Raw genomic sequence first — 21786 nt, 5'->3', positions numbered from 1 at the left:
CCCCCCCATTTTAAAAAACGATGCTACGGGCCTATAATATACGATATTTTCTTTTAAATTCTTGTATATTTCATAGCTAATATATTGCTGATGATCTTTCAAAGGTAGTTTCATTTGTTGAATTTTGTACATTGCATAGCAACATTTCAAATTTCCGAAAACAGGAAAGGCGAGGTGATTCGACTGTACAAGAGCAAGTCGAATCCACTTTGAAGTTTTTCAAGACAATGACGACAACTTGAAGGACAGACAACGGACTTATTTCAATCAAAAATTCTTGTTTGAGCCTTTGGTTCAGGTGAGCTGAAAAAAAACCATAAGCCAAATTGTAATTTTGTTTCTAATATTAATCACAATAAATCTGTCCAATTTCGAACAGTTTTCTGTACAACTTGTGTTTCTATACATGCTATGGAAAGATTAAAAAAGTAAATTCGTTTGATTTTCCGGAGCCTCGATCATATTTCATGATCGAACACTGTCTAATAATGTCATATCTACGTAAGATGGGTTGTCGATGTCAATACATTCCCGTGGTATCGGCTCCAGGTATGTGTGTGTGGATTTACCGACTGATTCCTTCCTCCCTTTGTCGTCTGATCGTCTTAAACGGGGGTCAGCAGAGAGATCGTGATACGGTGCAGAACTATTGATGTTGTTTCTGCTTGTGTCTACCACACGGCCCACATTTTGCTGACAACTTGCATTGTACAGTTTTAATTCCTGTTCACTTTGTTGTAAATTATTCATTGATTTGCCTGGAGTGCTTTCTCGCCTTCTCTTGAATATGAAGAGACAGACTAGTCCCATATTTACCAGAAGGCTAACCCCGAGGGTACATCCAAGTATTTTCACGACAGACACCAACCAGGGCGCGTCAGTTGTATTGAGGTTTGTCCCAGCGACTGTTGTACCTACATATATTGGCGTCGCGGGAGTTGAAACATTAGAATTGAGTTGCTTTTTTGAAGAACTTTGAGTTGTTTGTGTGACAATTATTCTACCTAGAAACAAAAGGAAAGAATATAATATATATACTTCTGATTTATTGATTCTGAATATATGGAATACTAGTATATATGGAATTTGAGTTCCTTTGACGACAATTTGAACGTACTTTGACTTTTTGATCAAATATATACATTCTATCAACAAAACAAGAGGACATTTTTCATTTTCCGAGTATCATTTGCAAGTAAGTGCTTCCGTTAGTCTCTTTGACTGAAGTGGCTCTTCTACAACACAGAACGCCCCTACTTAATTCTTTACTGAACGATATGTCAGACAATTTCACCAGGCTGAATCTAGCAGCCACTAACAGCAGCCACTAAGCCCGTAGAAGCTAGCAGCCAATAAGGAAATTCATCAAAGGACTGAGAGTACTCGAACAGAAAAATTATATTTCACCTAATTATCGACATATTTTTATTAATATCAAAATGATTAATGCTCAATAATTTGTACGAACATTGACGACTTCCAAAGCAGTAAAGCTCGCCTGGATAAGAGTTATAAATGCTTCTATGTTGGATAGAAATGAAATACGTTTATACGGGTCATAAGTTATGAAACAAATGTTATCCTAAGTGTAAACTTATTGATACAAATAGAAAAACTATATGCATCGTATTGAGTGATATGCAAGCGCATTGTGATATAAAAGAAATGATAAATTAAAGTAAATTAAAAGGCATAAAACGATACAAATACAATAAAAACTCAAAGCCAACTCAGTGTGGCAAGATAATTTGTTTACATCGACGTTGAACATGTGCGTGTTTAAAAATTTATCCTCGGGCCTTTTTACTCCCTCGGAAACAACATCAATCAAAAATTAAAAAGACATCGTATTATTACGAATATGACACAGTAGAACACCCAGCTTTGTGGTTTTATTCTCATAAGTAAATTATTATATGTCGCAGTCAAAAACAGCGAAAATTATCAGGTGAAATTGGGATTATTTTGTATCGGCCATGTTTTGACGTGAACCTTCGAATACAACAATGACACTGAAAAGGGTCGGTTAGCTCACCCGAACTTTGTCATATTTTAGCATTTCACAATGATATAGGGGTTAAAAGTGGCCCATTATCTTCCTTATCTTTGAAGTGTGCATCAAACGAATAACAGGGTAGTGTAGGGGGCATATGGGGCTATTATTTCCCGGTCTCAGATTTGGGCTGTAGGGGTACCACCAGGTGGCTCCCAGGGGTTCTGGCTCATTTCAGGGATTTATATCTCACTTGAGATTGGCCACAGTAACTTGCAAACACTTGGATTAAGTAGAGGACCTCAAGAGGTATTCATAATAAGCGTTAGAGGGCACCTATGACCCCTACAAGGGTTCGGTTAGCTCACCCGAACTTTGTCATATTTAAGCATTTCACAATGATATAGGGGTTAAAAGTGGCCCATTATCTTCCTTATCTTTGAAGTGTGCATCAAACGAATAACAGGGTAGTGTAGGGGGCATATGGGGCTATTATTTCCCGGTCTCAGATTTGGGCTGTAGGGGTACCACCAGGTGGCTCCAAGGGGTTCTGGCTCATTTCAGGGATTTATATCTCACTTGAGATTGGCCACAAGAACTTGCAAACACTTGGATTAAGTAGAGGACCTCAAGAGGTATTCATAATAAGCGTTAGAGGGCACCTATGACCCCTGCAAGGGTCCAGTTAGCTCACCCGAACTTTGTCATATTTTAGCATTTCACAATGATATAGGGGTTAAAAGTGGCCCATTATCTTCCTTATCTTTGAAGTGTGCATCAAACGAATAACAGGGTAGTGTAGGGGGCATATGGGGCTATTATTTCCCGGTCTCAGATTTGGGCTGTAGGGGTACCACCAGGTGGCTCCCAGGGGTTCTGGCTCATTTCAGGGATTTATATCTCACTTGAGATTGGCCACAGTAACTTGCAAACACTTGGATTAAGTAGAGGACCTCAAGAGGTATTCATAATAAGCGTTAGAGGGCACCTATGACCCCTACAAGGGTTCGGTTAGCTCACCCGAACTTTGTCATATTTAAGCATTTCACAATGATATAGGGGTTAAAAGTGGCCCATTATCTTCCTTATCTTTGAAGTGTGCATCAAACGAATAACAGGGTAGTGTAGGGGGCATATGGGGCTATTATTTCCCGGTCTCAGATTTGGGCTGTAGGGGTACCACCAGGTGGCTCCAAGGGGTTCTGGCTCATTTCAGGGATTTATATCTCACTTGAGATTGGCCACAAGAACTTGCAAACACTTGGATTAAGTAGAGGACCTCAAGAGGTATTCATAATAAGCGTTAGAGGGCACCTATGACCCCTGCAAGGGTCCAGTTAGCTCACCCGAACTTTGTCATATTTTAGCATTTCACAATGATATAGGGGTTAAAAGTGGCCCATTATCTTCCTTATCTTTGAAGTGTGCATCAAACGAATAACAGGGTAGTGTAGGGGGCATATGGGGCTATTATTTCCCGGTCTCAGATTTGGGCTGTAGGGGTACCACCAGGTGGCTCCCAGGGGTTCTGGCTCATTTCAGGGATTTATATCTCACTTGAGATTGGCCACAGTAACTTGCAAACACTTGGATTAAGTAGAGGACCTCAAGAGGTATTCATAATAAGCGTTAGAGGGCACCTATGACCCCTACAAGGGTTCGGTTAGCTTACCCGAACTTTGTCATATTTAAGCATTTCACAATGATATAGGGGTTAAAAGTGGCCCATTATCTTCCTTATCTTTGAAGTGTGCATCAAACGAATAACAGGGTAGTGTAGGGGGCATATGGGGCTATTATTTCCCGGTCTCAGATTTGGGCTGTAGGGGTACCACCAGGTGGCTCCCAGGGGTTCTGGCTCATTTCAGGGATTTATATCTCACTTGAGATTGGCCACAGTAACTTGCAAACACTTGGATTAAGTAGAGGACCTCAAGAGGTATTCATAATAAGCGTTAGAGGGCACCTATGACCCCTACAAGGGTTCGGTTAGCTTACCCGAACTTTGTCATATTTAAGCATTTCACAATGATATAGGGGTTAAAAGTGGCCCATTATCTTCCTTATCTTTGAAGTGTGCATCAAACGAATAACAGGGTAGTGTAGGGGGCATATGGGGCTATTATTTCCCGGTCTCAGATTTGGGCTGTAGGGGTACCACCAGGTGGCTCCAAGGGGTTCTGGCTCATTTCAGGGATTTATATCTCACTTGAGATTGGCCACAAGAACTTGCAAACACTTGGATTAAGTAGAGGACCTCAAGAGGTATTCATAATAAGCGTTAGAGGGCACCTATGACCCCTGCAAGGGTCCAGTTAGCTCACCCGAACTTTGTCATATTTTAGCATTTCACAATGATATAGGGGTTAAAAGTGGCCCATTATCTTCCTTATCTTTGAAGTGTGCATCAAACGAATAACAGGGTAGTGTAGGGGGCATATGGGGCTATTATTTCCCGGTCTCAGATTTGGGCTGTAGGGGTACCACCAGGTGGCTCCCAGGGGTTCTGGCTCATTTCAGGGATTTATATCTCACTTGAGATTGGCCACAGTAACTTGCAAACACTTGGATTAAGTAGAGGACCTCAAGAGGTATTCATAATAAGCGTTAGAGGGCACCTATGACCCCTACAAGGGTTCGGTTAGCTCACCCGAACTTTGTCATATTTAAGCATTTCACAATGATATAGGGGTTAAAAGTGGCCCATTATCTTCCTTATCTTTGAAGTGTGCATCAAACGAATAACAGGGTAGTGTAGGGGGCATATGGGGCTATTATTTCCCGGTCTCAGATTTGGGCTGTAGGGGTACCACCAGGTGGCTCCAAGGGGTTCTGGCTCATTTCAGGGATTTATATCTCACTTGAGATTGGCCACAAAAACTTGCAAACACTTGGATTAAGTAGAGGACCTCAAGAGGTATTCATAATAAGCGTTAGAGGGCACCTATGACCCCTGCAAGGGTCCAGTTAGCTCACCCGAACTTTGTCATATTTTAGCATTTCACAATGATATAGGGGTTAAAAGTGGCCCATTATCTTCCTTATCTTTGAAGTGTGCATCAAACGAATAACAGGGTAGTGTAGGGGGCATATGGGGCTATTATTTCCCGGTCTCAGATTTGGGCTGTAGGGGTACCACCAGGTGGCTCCCAGGGGTTCTGGCTCATTTCAGGGATTTATATCTCACTTGAGATTGGCCACAGTAACTTGCAAACACTTGGATTAAGTAGAGGACCTCAAGAGGTATTCATAATAAGCGTTAGAGGGCACCTATGACCCCTACAAGGGTTCGGTTAGCTTACCCGAACTTTGTCATATTTAAGCATTTCACAATGATATAGGGGTTAAAAGTGGCCCATTATCTTCCTTATCTTTGAAGTGTGCATCAAACGAATAACAGGGTAGTGTAGGGGGCATATGGGGCTATTATTTCCCGGTCTCAGATTTGGGCTGTAGGGGTACCACCAGGTGGCTCCCAGGGGTTCTGGCTCATTTCAGGGATTTATATCTCACTTGAGATTGGCCACAGTAACTTGCAAACACTTGGATTAAGTAGAGGACCTCAAGAGGTATTCATAATAAGCGTTAGAGGGCACCTATGACCCCTACAAGGGTTCGGTTAGCTTACCCGAACTTTGTCATATTTAAGCATTTCACAATGATATAGGGGTTAAAAGTGGCCCATTATCTTCCTTATCTTTGAAGTGTGCATCAAACGAATAACAGGGTAGTGTAGGGGGCATATGGGGCTATTATTTCCCGGTCTCAGATTTGGGCTGTAGGGGTAACACCAAGTGGCTCCAAGGGGTTCTGGCTCATTTCAGGGATTTATATCTCACTTGAGATTGGCCACAAGAACTTGCAAACACTTGGATTAAGTAGAGGACCTCAAGAGGTATTCATAATAAGCGTTAGAGGGCACCTATGACCCCTGCAAGGGTCCAGTTAGCTCACCCGAACTTTGTCATATTTTAGCATTTCACAATGATATAGGGGTTAAAAGTGGCCCATTATCTTCCTTATCTTTGAAGTGTGCATCAAACGAATAACAGGGTAGTGTAGGGGGCATATGGGGCTATTATTTCCCGGTCTCAGATTTGGGCTGTAGGGGTACCACCAGGTGGCTCCAAGGGGTTCTGGCTCATTTCAGGGATTTATATCTCACTTGAGATTGGCCACAAAAACTTGCAAACACTTGGATTAAGTAGAGGACCTCAAGAGGTATTCATAATAAGCGTTAGAGGGCACCTATGACCCCTGCAAGGGTCCAGTTAGCTCACCCGAACTTTGTCATATTTTAGCATTTCACAATGATATAGGGGTTAAAAGTGGCCCATTATCTTCCTTATCTTTGAAGTGTGCATCAAACGAATAACAGGGTAGTGTAGGGGGCATATGGGGCTATTATTTCCCGGTCTCAGATTTGGGCTGTAGGGGTACCACCAGGTGGCTCCCAGGGGTTCTGGCTCATTTCAGGGATTTATATCTCACTTGAGATTGGCCACAGTAACTTGCAAACACTTGGATTAAGTAGAGGACCTCAAGAGGTATTCATAATAAGCGTTAGAGGGCACCTATGACCCCTACAAGGGTTCGGTTAGCTTACCCGAACTTTGTCATATTTAAGCATTTCACAATGATATAGGGGTTAAAAGTGGCCCATTATCTTCCTTATCTTTGAAGTGTGCATCAAACGAATAACAGGGTAGTGTAGGGGGCATATGGGGCTATTATTTCCCGGTCTCAGATTTGGGCTGTAGGGGTACCACCAGGTGGCTCCCAGGGGTTCTGGCTCATTTCAGGGATTTATATCTCACTTGAGATTGGCCACAGTAACTTGCAAACACTTGGATTAAGTAGAGGACCTCAAGAGGTATTCATAATAAGCGTTAGAGGGCACCTATGACCCCTACAAGGGTTCGGTTAGCTTACCCGAACTTTGTCATATTTAAGCATTTCACAATGATATAGGGGTTAAAAGTGGCCCATTATCTTCCTTATCTTTGAAGTGTGCATCAAACGAATAACAGGGTAGTGTAGGGGGCATATGGGGCTATTATTTCCCGGTCTCAGATTTGGGCTGTAGGGGTAACACCAAGTGGCTCCAAGGGGTTCTGGCTCATTTCAGGGATTTATATCTCACTTGAGATTGGCCACAAGAACTTGCAAACACTTGGATTAAGTAGAGGACCTCAAGAGGTATTCATAATAAGCGTTAGAGGGCACCTATGACCCCTGCAAGGGTCCAGTTAGCTCACCCGAACTTTGTCATATTTTAGCATTTCACAATGATATAGGGGTTAAAAGTGGCCCATTATCTTCCTTATCTTTGAAGTGTGCATCAAACGAATAACAGGGTAGTGTAGGGGGCATATGGGGCTATTATTTCCCGGTCTCAGATTTGGGCTGTAGGGGTACCACCAGGTGGCTCCCAGGGGTTCTGGCTCATTTCAGGGATTTATATCTCACTTGAGATTGGCCACAGTAACTTGCAAACACTTGGATTAAGTAGAGGACCTCAAGAGGTATTCATAATAAGCGTTAGAGGGCACCTATGACCCCTACAAGGGTTCGGTTAGCTTACCCGAACTTTGTCATATTTAAGCATTTCACAATGATATAGGGGTTAAAAGTGGCCCATTATCTTCCTTATCTTTGAAGTGTGCATCAAACGAATAACAGGGTAGTGTAGGGGGCATATGGGGCTATTATTTCCCGGTCTCAGATTTGGGCTGTAGGGGTACCACCAAGTGGCTCCCAGGGGTTCTGGCTCATTTCAGGGATTTATATCTCACTTGAGATTGGCCACAAGAACTTGCAAACACTTGGATTAAGTAGAGGACCTCAAGAGGTATTCATAATAAGCGTTAGAGGGCACCTATGACCCCTACAAGGGTTCGGTTAGCTCACCCGAACTTTGTCATATTTTATCATTTCACAATGATATAGGGGTTAAAAGTGGCCCATTATCTTCGTTATCTTTGAAGTGTGCATCAAACGAATAACAGGGTAGTGTAGGGGGCATATGGGGCTATTATTTCCCGGTCTCAGATTTGGGCTGTAGGGGTACCACCAGGTGGCTCCCAGGGGTTCTGGCTCATTTCAGGGATTTATATCTCACTTGAGATTGGCCACAAGAACTTGCAAACACTTGGATTAAGTAGAGGACCTCAAGAGGTATTCATAATAAGCGTTAGAGGGCACCTATGACCCCTGCAAGGGTCCAGTTAGCTCACCCGAACTTTGTCATATTTTAGCATTTCACAATGATATAGGGGTTAAAAGTGGCCCATTATCTTCCTTATCTTTGAAGTGTGCATCAAACGAATAACAGGGTAGTGTAGGGGGCATATGGGGCTATTATTTCCCGGTCTCAGATTTGGGCTGTAGGGGTAACACCAAGTGGCTCCCAGGGGTTCTGCCTCATTTCAGGGGTTTATATCTCACTTGAGATTGACCACAAGAACTTGATAACACTGGGATAAGGTAGAGGGCCTCAAGAGGTATTCATAATAAGCTATAGAGGGCACCTATGACCCGTGCAAGGGGCATTTAAGATAACCCGAACTTTGTCATATTTTAGCATTTCACAATGCTATATGGGTGAGCGGCGGGCCATTAACGCTTATTATGAATACCTCTTGAGGTCCTCTACTTAATCCAAGTGTTTGCAAGTTCCTGTGGCCAATCTCAAGTGAGATATAAATCCCTGAAATGAGCCGGAACCCCTGGGAGCCACTTGGTTGTACCTCTACAGCCCAAATCTGAGACCGGGAAATAATAGCCCCATATGCCCCCTACACTACCCTGTTATTTGTTTGATGCACACTTCAAAGATAAGGAAGATAATGGGCCACTTTTAACCCCTATATCATTGTGAAATGCTAAAATATGACAAAGTTCGGGTGAGCTAACTGGACCCTTGCAGGGGTCATAGGTGCCCTCTAACGCTTATTATGAATACCTCTTGAGGTCCTCTACTTAATCCAAGTGTTTGCAAGTTCTTGTGGCCAATCTCAAGTGAGATATAAATCCCTGAAATGAGCCAGAACCCCTGGGAGCCACCTGGTGGTACCCCTACAGCCCAAATCTGAGACCGGGAAATAATAGCCCCATATGCCCCCTACACTACCCTGTTATTCGTTTGATGCACACTTTAAAGATAAGGAAGATAATGGGCCACTTTTAACCCCTATATCATTGTGAAATGCTAAAATATGACAAAGTTCGGGTGAGCTAACCGAACCCTTGTAGGGGTCATAGGTGCCCTCTAACGCTTATTATGAATACCTCTTGAGGTCCTCTACTTAATCCAAGTGTTTGCAAGTTCCTGTGGCCAATCTCAAGTGAGATATAAATCCCTGAAATGAGCCAGAACCCCTGGGAGCCACTTGGTGGTACCCTACAGCCCAAATCTGAGACCGGGAAATAATAGCCCCATATGCCCCCTACACTACCCTGTTATTCGTTTGATGCACACTTCAAAGATAAGGAAGATAATGGGCCACTTTTAACCCCTATATCATTGTGAAATGCTAAAATATGACAAAGTTCGGGTGAGCTAACTGGACCCTTGCAGGGGTCATAGGTGCCCTCTAATGCTTATTATGAATACCTCTTGAAGCCTCTACCTAATCTTAGTGTTATCAAGTTCTTGTTCTAATCTCAAGTGAGATATAAACCCCTGAAATGAGCCAGAACCCCTGGGAGCCACTTGGTGGTACCTCTACAGCCCAAATCTGAGACCGGGAAATAATAGCCCCATATGCCCCCTACACTACCCTGTTATTCGTTTGATGCACACTTCAAAGATAACGAAGATAATGGGCCACTTTTAACCCCTATATCATTGTGAAATGCTTAAATATGACAAAGTTCGGGTGAGCTTACCGAACCCTTGTACGGGTCATAGGTGCCCTCTAACGCTTATTATGAATACCTCTTGAGGTCCTCTCCTAAATCCAAGTGTTTGCAAGTTACTGTGGCCAATCTCAAGTGAGATATAAATCCCTGAAATGAGCCAGAACCCCTGGGAGTCACTTGGTGGTACCCCTACAGCCCAAATCTGAGACCGGGAAATAATAGCCCCATATGCCCCCTACACTACCCTGTTATTCGTTTGATGCACACTTCAAAGATAAGGAAGATAATGGGCCACTTTTAACCCCTATATCATTGTGAAATGCTAAAATATGACAAAGTTCGGGTGAGCTAACCGAACCCTTGTAGGGGTCATAGGTGCCCTCTTACGCTTATTATGAATACCTCTTGAGGTCCTCTACTTAATCCAAGTGTTTGCAAGTTCCTGTGGCCAATCTCAAGTGAGATATAAATCCCTGAAATGAGCCAGAACCCCTGGGAGCCACCTGGTGGTACCCTACAGCCCAAATCTGAGACCGGGAAATAATAGCCCCATATGCCCCCTACACTACCCTGTTATTCGTTTGATGCACACTTCAAAGATAAGGAAGATAATGGGCCACTTTTAACCCCTATATCATTGTGAAATGCTAAAATATGACAATTTTCGGGTGAGCTAACTGGACCCTTGCAGGGGTCATAGGTGCCCTCTAATGCTTATTATGAATACCTCTTGAAGCCTCTACCTAATCTTAGTGTTATCAAGTTCTTGTGGCTAATCTCAAGTGAGATATAAACCCCTGAAATGAGCCAGAACCCCTGGGAGCCACTTGGTGGTACCTCTACAGCCCAAATCTAAGACCGGGAAATAATAGCCCCATATGCCCCCTACACTACCCTGTTATTCGTTTGATGCACACTTCAAAGATAGGGAAGATAATGGGCCACTTTTAACCCCTATATCAGTGTGAAATGCTAAAATATGACAAAGTTCGGGTGAGCTAACTGGACCCTTGCAGGGGTCATAGGTGCCCTCTAACGCTTATTATGAATACCTCTTGAGGTCCTCTACTTAATCCAAGTGTTTGCAAGTTCCTGTGGCCAATCTCAAGTGAGATATAAATCCCTGAAATGAGCCAGAACCCCTGGGAGTCACTTGGTGGTACCCCTACAGCCCAAATCTGAGACGGGAAAATAATAGCCCCATATGCCCCCTACACTACCCTGTTATTCGTTTGATGCACACTTCAAAGATAAGGAAGATAATGGGCCACTTTTAACCCCTATATCATTGTGAAATGCTTAAATATGACAAAGTTCGGGTGAGCTTACCGAACCCTTGTACGGGTCATAGGTGCCCTCTAACGCTTATTATGAATACCTCTTGAGGTCCTCTCCTAAATCCAAGTGTTTGCAAGTTACTGTGGCCAATCTCAAGTGAGATATAAATCCCTGAAATGAGCCAGAACCCCTGGGAGTCACTTGGTGGTACCCCTACAGCCCAAATCTGAGACCGGGAAATAATAGCCCCATATGCCCCCTACACTACCCTGTTATTCGTTTGATGCACACTTCAAAGATAAGGAAGATAATGGGCCACTTTTAACCCCTATATCATTGTGAAATGCTAAAATATGACAAAGTTCGGGTGAGCTAACCGAACCCTTGTAGGGGTCATAGGTGCCCTCTAACGCTTATTATGAATACCTCTTGAGGTCCTCTACTTAATCCAAGTGTTTGCAAGTTCCTGTGGCCAATCTCAAGTGAGATATAAATCCCTGAAATGAGCCAGAACCCCTGGGAGCCACCTGGTGGTACCCTACAGCCCAAATCTGAGACCGGGAAATAATAGCCCCATATGCCCCCTACACTACCCTGTTATTCGTTTGATGCACACTTCAAAGATAAGGAAGATAATGGGCCACTTTTAACCCCTATATCATTGTGAAATGCTAAAATATGACAATTTTCGGGTGAGCTAACTGGACCCTTGCAGGGGTCATAGGTGCCCTCTAATGCTTATTATGAATACCTCTTGAAGCCTCTACCTAATCTTAGTGTTATCAAGTTCTTGTGGCTAATCTCAAGTGAGATATAAACCCCTGAAATGAGCCAGAACCCCTGGGAGCCACTTGGTGGTACCTCTACAGCCCAAATCTAAGACCGGGAAATAATAGCCCCATATGCCCCCTACACTACCCTGTTATTCGTTTGATGCACACTTCAAAGATAGGGAAGATAATGGGCCACTTTTAACCCCTATATCAGTGTGAAATGCTAAAATATGACAAAGTTCGGGTGAGCTAACTGGACCCTTGCAGGGGTCATAGGTGCCCTCTAACGCTTATTATGAATACCTCTTGAGGTCCTCTACTTAATCCAAGTGTTTGCAAGTTCCTGTGGCCAATCTCAAGTGAGATATAAATCCCTGAAATGAGCCAGAACCCCTGGGAGTCACTTGGTGGTACCCCTACAGCCCAAATCTGAGACGGGAAAATAATAGCCCCATATGCCCCCTACACTACCCTGTTATTCGTTTGATGCACACTTCAAAGATAAGGAAGATAATGGACCACTTTTAACCCCTATATCATTGTGAAATGCTAAAATATGACAAAGTTCGGGTGAGCTAACCGAACCCTTTTAGGGGTCATAGGTGCCCTCTAACGCTTATTATGAATACCTCTTGAGGTCCTCTACTTAATCCAAGTGTTTGCAAGTTCCTGTGGCCAATCTCAAGTGAGATATAAATCCCTGAAATGAGCCAGAACCCCTGGGAGCCGATTGGTGGTACCCCTACAGCCCAAATCTGAGACCGGGAAATAACAGCCCGATAGGTCCCCTACACTGCCCTTGTATGCGTTTAATGCACACTTCAAAGATAAAAGAGATGATGATCCGCCGCTCACCCATATAGCAGTGTGAAATGCTAAAATGTGACAAAGTTCGGGTGAGCTTAAATGCCCCTTGCAGGGGTCATAGGTGCCCTCTATAGCTTATTATGAATACCTCTTGAGGCCTTCTACCTTATCCCAGTGTTATCAAGTTCTTGTGGTCAATCTCAAGTGAGATATAAACCCCTGAAATGAGCCAGAACCCCTGGGAGCCACTTGGTGGTACCCCTACAGCCCAAATCTGAGACCGGGAAATAATAGCCCCATATGCCCCCTACACTACCCTGTTATTCGTTTGATGCACACTTCAAAGATAAGGAAGATAATGGGCCACTTTTAACCCCTATATCATTGTGAAATGCTAAAATATGACAAAGTTCGGGTGAGCTAACTGGACCCTTGCAGGGGTCATAGGTGCCCTCTATAGCTTATTATGAATACCTCTTGAGGTCCTCTACTTAATCCAAGTGTTTGCAAGTTCTTGTGGCCAATCTCAAGTGAGATATAAATCCCTGAAATGAGCCAGAACCCCTGGGAGCCACCTGGTGGTACCCCTACAGCCCAAATCTGAGACCGGGAAATAATAGCCCCATATGCCCCCTACACTACCCTGTTATTCGTTTGATGCACACTTCAAAGATAACGAAGATAATGGGCCACTTTTAACCCCTATATCATTGTGAAATGCTTAAATATGACAAAGTTCGGGTGAGCTTACCGAACCCTTGTACGGGTCATAGGTGCCCTCTAACGCTTATTATGAATACCTCTTGAGGTCCTCTACTTAATCCAAGTGTTTGCAAGTTCCTGTGGCCAATCTCAAGTGAGATATAAATCCCTGAAATGAGCCAGAACCCCTGGGAGTCACTTGGTGGTACCCCTATAGCCCAAATCTGAGACCGGGAAATAATAGCCCCATATGCCCCCTACACTACCCTGTTATTCGTTTGATGCACACTTTAAAGATAAGGAAGATAATGGGCCACTTTTAACCCCTATATCATTGTGAAATGCTAAAATATGACAAAGTTCGGGTGAGCTAACCGAACCCTTGTAGGGGTCATAGGTGCCCTCTAACGCTTATTATGAATACCTCTTGAGGTCCTCTACTTAATCCAAGTGTTTGCAAGTTCCTGTGGCCAATCTCAAGTGAGATATAAATCCCTGAAATGAGCCAGAACCCCTGGGAGCCACTTGGTGGTACCCTACAGCCCAAATCTGAGACCGGGAAATAATAGCCCCATATGCCCCCTACACTACCCTGTTATTCGTTTGATGCACACTTCAAAGATAAGGAAGATAATGGGCCACTTTTAACCCCTATATCATTGTGAAATGCTAAAATATGACAAAGTTCGGGTGAGCTAACTGGACCCTTGCAGGGGTCATAGGTGCCCTCTAATGCTTATTATGAATACCTCTTGAAGCCTCTACCTAATCTTAGTGTTATCAAGTTCTTGTTCTAATCTCAAGTGAGATATAAACCCCTGAAATGAGCCAGAACCCCTGGGAGCCACTTGGTGGTACCTCTACAGCCCAAATCTGAGACCGGGAAATAATAGCCCCATATGCCCCCTACACTACCCTGTTATTCGTTTGATGCACACTTCAAAGATAGGGAAGATAATGGGCCACTTTTAACCCCTATATCAGTGTGAAATGCTAAAATATGACAAAGTTCGGGTGAGCTAACTGGACCCTTGCAGGGGTCATAGGTGCCCTCTAACGCTTATTATGAATACCTCTTGAGGTCCTCTACTTAATCCAAGTGTTTGCAAGTTCCTGTGGCCAATCTCAAGTGAGATATAAATCCCTGAAATGAGCCAGAACCCCTGGGAGCCGATTGGTGGTACCCCTACAGCCCAAATCTGAGACCGGGAAATAACAGCCCGATAGGTCCCCTACACTGCCCTTGTATGCGTTTAATGCACACTTCAAAGATAAAAGAGATGATGATCCGCCGCTCACCCATATAGCAGTGTGAAATGCTAAAATGTGACAAAGTTCGGGTGAGCTTAAATGCCCCTTGCAGGGGTCATAGGTGCCCTCTATAGCTTATTATGAATACCTCTTGAGGCCTTCTACCTTATCCCAGTGATATCAAGTTCTTGTGGTCAATCTCAAGTGAGATATAAACCCCTGAAATGAGCCAGAACCCTTGGGAGCCACTTGGTGGTACCCCTACAGCCCAAATCTGAGACCGGGAAATAATAGCCCCATATGCCCCCTACACTACCCTGTTATTCGTTTGATGCACACTTCAAAGATAAGGAAGATAATGGGCCACTTTTAACCCCTATAATTATCATTGTGAAATGCTTAAATATGACAAAGTTCGGGTGAGCTAACTGGACCCTTGTAGAGGTCATAGGTGCCCTCTAACGCTTATTATGAATACCTCTTGAGGTCCTCTACTTAATCCAAGTGTTTGCAAGTTCCTGTGACCAATCTCAAGTGAGATATAAATCCCTGAAATGAGCCAGAACCCCTGGGAGCCACTTGGTGGTATCCCTACAGCCCAAATCTGAGACTGGGAAATAATAGCCCCATATGTCCCCTACACTGCCCTGGTATGCGTTTAATGCTCACTCCAAAGATAAAAGAGATAATGGCCCGCCGCTCACCCATAATTTATAGCAGTGTGAAATGCTAAAATATGACAAAGTTCGGGTGAGCTAAACCGACCCTTGCAGGGGTCATAGGTGCCCTCTAATGCTTATTATGAATACCTCTTGAGGCCCTCTACCTAATCCCAGTGTTATCAAGTTCTTGTGGCCAATCTCAAGTGAGATATAAACCCCTGAAATGAGCCAGAACCCCTGGGAGCCACTTGGTGGTACCCCTACAGCCCAAATCTGAGACCGGGAAATAATAGCCCCATATGCCCCCTACACTACCCTGTTATTCGTTTGATGCACACTTCAAAGATAAGGAAGATAATGGACCACTTTTAACCCCTATATCATTGTGAAATGCTAAAATATGACAAAGTTCGGGTGAGCTAACCGAACCCTTGTAGGGGTCATAGGTGCCCTCTAACGCTTATTATGAATACCTCTTGAGGTCCTCTACTTAATCCAAGTGTTTGCAAGTTCCTGTGGCCAATCTCAAGTGAGATATTAATCCCTGAAATGAGCCAGAACCCCTGGGAGCCACTTGGTGGTACCCCTACAGCCCAAATCTGAGACCGGGAAATAATAGCCCCATAGGCCCCCTACACTACCCTGTTATTCGTTTGATACACACTTCAAAGATAAGGAAGATAATGGGCCACTTTTAACCCCTATATCATTGTGAAATGCTAAAATATGACAAAGTTCGGGTGAGCTAACCGAACCCTTGTAGGGGTCATAGGTGCCCTCTAACGCTTATTATGAATACCTCTTGAGGTCCTCTACTTAAAGGGAAAGGTCAGGCAAAAATAAAGAAGAGTTGAAATAATTATATTTACCATAAAAATGATGTCAACAATTATATTTCACTTAACATAATCCCAATTAAGCAATAATCACTGATTAAATATCAAAGTTTGACAAAATCATGGGAGCTGCCATTTTGATGCTCTTCACTGTTTAGAGTTAAATATTGTGTGGCTTATCTTCGGGTTTTATCGCAGCATCCCGATAACTTCCAAATGCCCAGTGATGTCAGCATACCCCATTCAGAGTTCTTATCAGTTCACCCATGTGGTCAGTGCCTAGGAAAGTTTAACAATTATGTGTGTGTAAATATGCCTGCTTGTCAAGCCTTTAATTGCAAAATTAAGCAAGGAGAATGCAAAAAAAGTTTTTTTGTGATACCAAACCTTGCCAAAGATGCTGCATCAAAACGAAGATGCAAACAATGGATTACTAAATAAATTTAAAGAATGGAAAGTTGTGTTTTGAAACGTATGTTTTCAATACTAAAAAGCTTGTCTGTGAAGATCATTTCACCCCAGATTGTTTTGAGAGAAATCATGTGGCAGAATCTCTTAATTTTTTTCCAGGATGTAAAAAAATTGGTCAGTTATGCAACCTATATCTCCCATATTCCCAACTGTATAATCGCACTGTTTACAACACATGCATTCCTCCACAGTGGGCATGACCTCGCATTGCCCACAGGAACACCATTCCTCTAATGTTGGAATAATTGGACTTGATGGGTTATTACCATTAGCAAGATTTTCAAGTTCTTCCGTATATTCAGGTTCAAATGCATATGGTTCTATCCCAAATACATTTTCTTGCGCCATTCTTCCAGAATTTTGTTATACAATGTGTGGGTCAAGTTATCGAAGTGGTATGCTGACGTCACAGAGATGCTATCATGGCAGCCTCCATGCCCTTGCGGGAGATTTAACACTCACCAGATAATTAAACCAAGTTTTACGGCTTAAGATGAGATAATGGGATAAGGTATATGGTGGGTGTTAAATACAAACTTTAGTATATCTATTTCACTAGAATTTTTTTTTACCTGACCTTTCCCTTTAATCCAAGTGTTTGCAAGTTCCTGTGGCCAATCTCAAGTGAGATATAAATCCCTGAAATGAGCCAGAACCCCTGGGAGCCACTTGGTGGTACCCCTACAGCCCAAATCTGAGACCGGGAAATAATAGCCCCATATGCCCCCTACACTACCCTGTTATTCGTTTGATGCACACTTCAAAGATAAGGAAGATAATGGACCACTTTTAACCCCTATATCATTGTGAAATGCTAAATATGACAAAGTTCGGGTTAGCTAACTGGACCCTTGCAGGGGTCATAGGTGCCCTCTATCGCTTATAAGACCCTTTACCTATTCCTAGTGTTATCAAGTTCTTGTGGTCAATCTCAAGTGAGATATAAACCCCTGAAATGAGCCAGAACCCCTGGGAGCCACTTGGTGGTACCCCTACAGCCCAAATTTGAGACTGGAAAAAAATAGCCCCATAGGTCCCATACACTGCCCTGGTATCCGTTTAATGCACGCTTTAAAGATAAAAGAGATAATGGCCCGCCGCTCACCCATATAGCAGTGTGAAATGCTTAAATATGACAAAGTTTGGGTGAGCTAAACCGACCTTTTTCATTGTCATTGTTGTATTCTTCGAAGGTTCACGTCAAACATGGCTGAGACAAAATAATCCCAATTTCACCTGAATATTTTCGCTGTTTTTGACTGCTACATAATTATGATAATTTTTTTATGAGAATAAAATCACAATGCTGGGTGTTCTATTGTCTCATATTTGTAATAATCCGATGTCTTTTTAATTTTTTATCACTTTATACGATGCATATAGTTTTTCTATTTGTATCAATAAGACTATACTTGAGATAACATTATTTTCATAAGTTATGACCCGTATAAACGTATTTCATTTTTATCCAACAAAGACGCATTTATAACTCTTATCCAGGCGAGCTGCTTCGGAAGTCGCAAATGCTCGTACGAATTATTGAGCATTAATCATTTTGATATTAATTAAAATATGTCGATAATTAAGTAAAATAAAAACTTTTGTTCGAGTACTCTCAGTACTTTGATGAATTCCCTTATTGGCTGCTAGCTTCTACGGTCTTAGTGGCTGCTGTTAGTGGCTGCTAGCTTCAGCCTGGTGACAATTTCCACTCATTATTGTGATTTTCCCCAAAAGTAAATTAAAACCTTTTTGAAACAGAAGAGATATTTTTTCCTTACATATGCAATGTTTTCTTTTTTACAACAGGAAAGACATATATTTCCCTTCTTGTGTTAGCTTTGGGGCGTCTTGGATTTTATGCCAAGGAATATGATGCATAACAAAAATCTAACCATTGTTCTGGCATCCTAGAGCAGGGTGGCAATCGGCCTTGGAACAGTTGTTTGGGTAATCCGTGCAAGAGGAACCGCATAACGCCCCATACCATGGGTAAACACACTCCGTGTTGCACTTATCTCCAAAAAATCCCAGCGGACACACTGTATAAGAGGATAATCTTATAACAGGAACACAATCTTTCATTAACGAAATCCTGTATATTAAACCCTGTGGTTTTCATTATATTCCGTTATTCTTAAGTGATAACAATCGTTTAGTATGAATTTTAACGCACTTGTCATTTTTTACTATCCATCAACTTGATCCTTGTAATGTTTTCAATGTATGGTTTGGTTGTCAACTTGTTTGGTTGTTTTTTTTGTTTGTTTGTTTTTTTTGTTTTTTTTTTTTGGGGGGGGGGGGGGGGGCTGTTGGGGTTTTTTCTACATCATTCAAGAAAAATATCAATGACAAAACTTTGACTTTACATCAGTTATTATTTCAGTAATTTTGAACGCTTTATCCACATATATCCTGAGCGTACAGTGTGTATGTGAGAAAACTAGAACGGATGCGTATATTTTTGCCTGATCAACATATGTATAGATTAATAACACTCTTGATAAAGTAAACAGTGAGTTACTTCCTTGATCCCTAGTACTACGGTATTCTGTAAAAGAATATTTAAACATGACACTTTTTATGCTAAGATACAGTAATACGTATGAAGAACTATCATTGCCTTAACTTCAATTATGTTGCAATTGCTAGTTATAATTTTACAACAACTAGGTTTTTTAAAAGATCTTCTACATAGAAAAGGCCCATGGGTTATAAAGGTCAACTTGGTATGCTAGCAATACAGTCCTATGATAGATCAATTATGGGTAAATCTCTCCCGTTCTGCCATTATATTGGATCAGACAGTTTGCACGAATAACAGTGTATGGGTTCATGTGAAGATCTACAAATTTTCACCATTTTTGATACTTTAAAATATGGAATTGAATAGTGTGATAATGGTATGCTTCATAATTGTAAATGTCATTCTGTACTCCGATCAAGTATTCTTTACTTAGAGACGAGAGTAGGGAACCTTTGAAGATCAAAACTCCACATAAATGGGCAAATTTTAGTAGAGGCAACAACGCTCGTAATAACTATATACTTTGTCGATTGGCTGGATGCCCAGCAGACGAAAAGAGAGCTATAAAGCATAATCTTAGAATTAGCGTTTCCCTTCCCTATCGGGATCTAGACACAAAATTGATCAAAAGTGGCTGAGTAGCCATGTTTCAAAGTCATGACCGACGCACGAGGGATCACACATGACGATGGAAAAAATAACAGTAAGTATTCTGAGACACACTGGTGGCCGAAAAATTCATGTTATATTGAATTAAAAAATATCAATTATTGATATAATAATTACATATTTTTTTCTTCCTGAAGCCACAAAATCTAATAGTGACATGTATGGATCTTTGATGATTACAGTATGAGTGTGTTTAATCAATTTACCTTTGCATATTCCCTCCAAAAGGTGGTAATTTTGACAGCATTTACTGAAATTAAAAACCGATAATTTTATAGTCCAAATAAATTAAACAGCGAAAAGTTTAAAAATTCAGACATAAGATACCCATTTCCTTTGTCTTCTTAAACATGACTAAATCGCTAACCTGCAGATTCCGTCGACGTCTATATCCCCACAGCATCCAGAGTCATTCTCTGCCCAACACAATTCAAGCGAGAAACACAACAACCAGACATACCTCTGCATCTCTGCAGCGAAAATTTTTAACAACGTAGTTATAAATACATATTATACTTTGATGAGTAAAGCGTTATTGTGACTTTTATCAATATGATTTATACGGATATAGGGTGAATTAATTTGTGGTGAGCTTGTGTGTATTCGCAAAGCCCGTGCAAGCTCGTGTTTATATATCTCGAATTGTCTTGTGATTCTGTTCCAACCATTAAAAAAATGCAAATCTTTACACTTGAACTGTATTTGTTGCAAAGACATACAAACGGTTCTGTATGTTTCATGTGTATTGTGGCGTAGTTTTGCCATCACTTGTAAGATTTTTATGTCGACTTGTCCGATATAGTTATGTCGACTTATCATATATTACTATTATACTTTCATGTTAAATACTGAAATCTGATTGGTTTAGACACAGTAGATAATCCGTTCTATTACCCTCAGCGTTAGCAACACACTTGGCAACGGGTAACACAACGAATTGTTACATGCACGTAAATTATGCGCGTACGGTTCGCCATAGAATTCACGTCATTCCTATATAAAAGCAGGAAAGTTTTCTTTGAAATTAAGACATTCAGTATAATAAAATAAATAGTGCCTGTTTGGGAGGGTAAGAGTTGAAATTAACACCCCTAGAAAACCATTGCAAATGGTACGGTTTGAATAATTTCAGTATATGGCATTTTTTATATTTTAGACATAAATGGAGCAGTTTGCATTTTATCGGTGTGCAATCGAAGATACATCTTTTTCAAAAGATAGTTGACCATTCAATTACACAGCATTATAGAAGAACTTAATACACAGACGGTGAATTTTTCTTTTCTCACCGACAGTTTCAAAAACGTCATGAAAACAAAATACTTCCACATGTTCGAAGGGGACTACAACTGGATGACTAAGTTCATTTCTGTAGACAAGCTTGTTTTTTTTCTTCTGATAAAATGGTATATTTAGTATATAATCGATATTTTTGGTCGGGGTGTGGTCAAATCCAATAAAGCCCGAAGTTAAATTATCACCTCACAGTATCCAAAGAATGATTCTATATTACTTATATTAATTTAATTCACAGCAATTGTACGATTAAATTAATATTTGAATACAAATAAGCAAACCCCACTTGCACCTCAATTACACGTCATTTGAATTTTTTGGACTGAATATAGTATACAAAATTGATACGTTTGTGTTATCACATGAAAAAAAAATGAAAATGTATTATAGTTATATCAAATAATAAATAAACGTGCCAAGCCTGACAGTCTCCTCTGTTCTTTTTAGGGATAACAACATATTTACCACATCCAAACCGTATCAGATGCGTATCCATACCGTTCCTATTTTGAAAAACAAGGTCATCCAAACCTGTTCCGTTGTTCAAAATTAATCGACATATATTCCGGTGGTTGTTCCTTCGAAGTAACATGCTGATCGAAAATGTATAACGACAATTAACGAGCTTTTACTCACTTCATAAGAATACTACTTATAT

At 41.6% G+C, this 21786-nt stretch overlaps 1 protein-coding gene across 1 annotated transcript; it reads right to left on the bottom strand.

The window, feature by feature from the left end:
* On the bottom strand, positions 1 to 20349 carry LOC128186927 (uncharacterized). Its single transcript, XM_052856909.1, has 4 exons — positions 20200 to 20349; positions 20039 to 20082; positions 18532 to 18678; positions 1 to 1004 (listed from the first exon to the last, which is right to left on the bottom strand). Exons 1-4 carry the CDS (start codon positions 20298 to 20300, stop codon positions 466 to 468), a joined length of 831 nt encoding a protein of 276 aa, XP_052712869.1. The 5' UTR covers positions 20301 to 20349; the 3' UTR covers positions 1 to 465.
* Between the last annotated feature and the right edge of the window lie 1437 nt (positions 20350 to 21786).

This window comes from Crassostrea angulata, chromosome 6 (assembly GCF_025612915.1).
Source record: "Crassostrea angulata isolate pt1a10 chromosome 6, ASM2561291v2, whole genome shotgun sequence".
NCBI classification, from domain to species: Eukaryota; Metazoa; Mollusca; class Bivalvia; order Ostreida; family Ostreidae; genus Magallana; species Magallana angulata.
The sequence above is the reverse complement of the archived record's forward strand: the minus strand, read 5'-3'. Positions and strand labels throughout refer to the sequence as shown.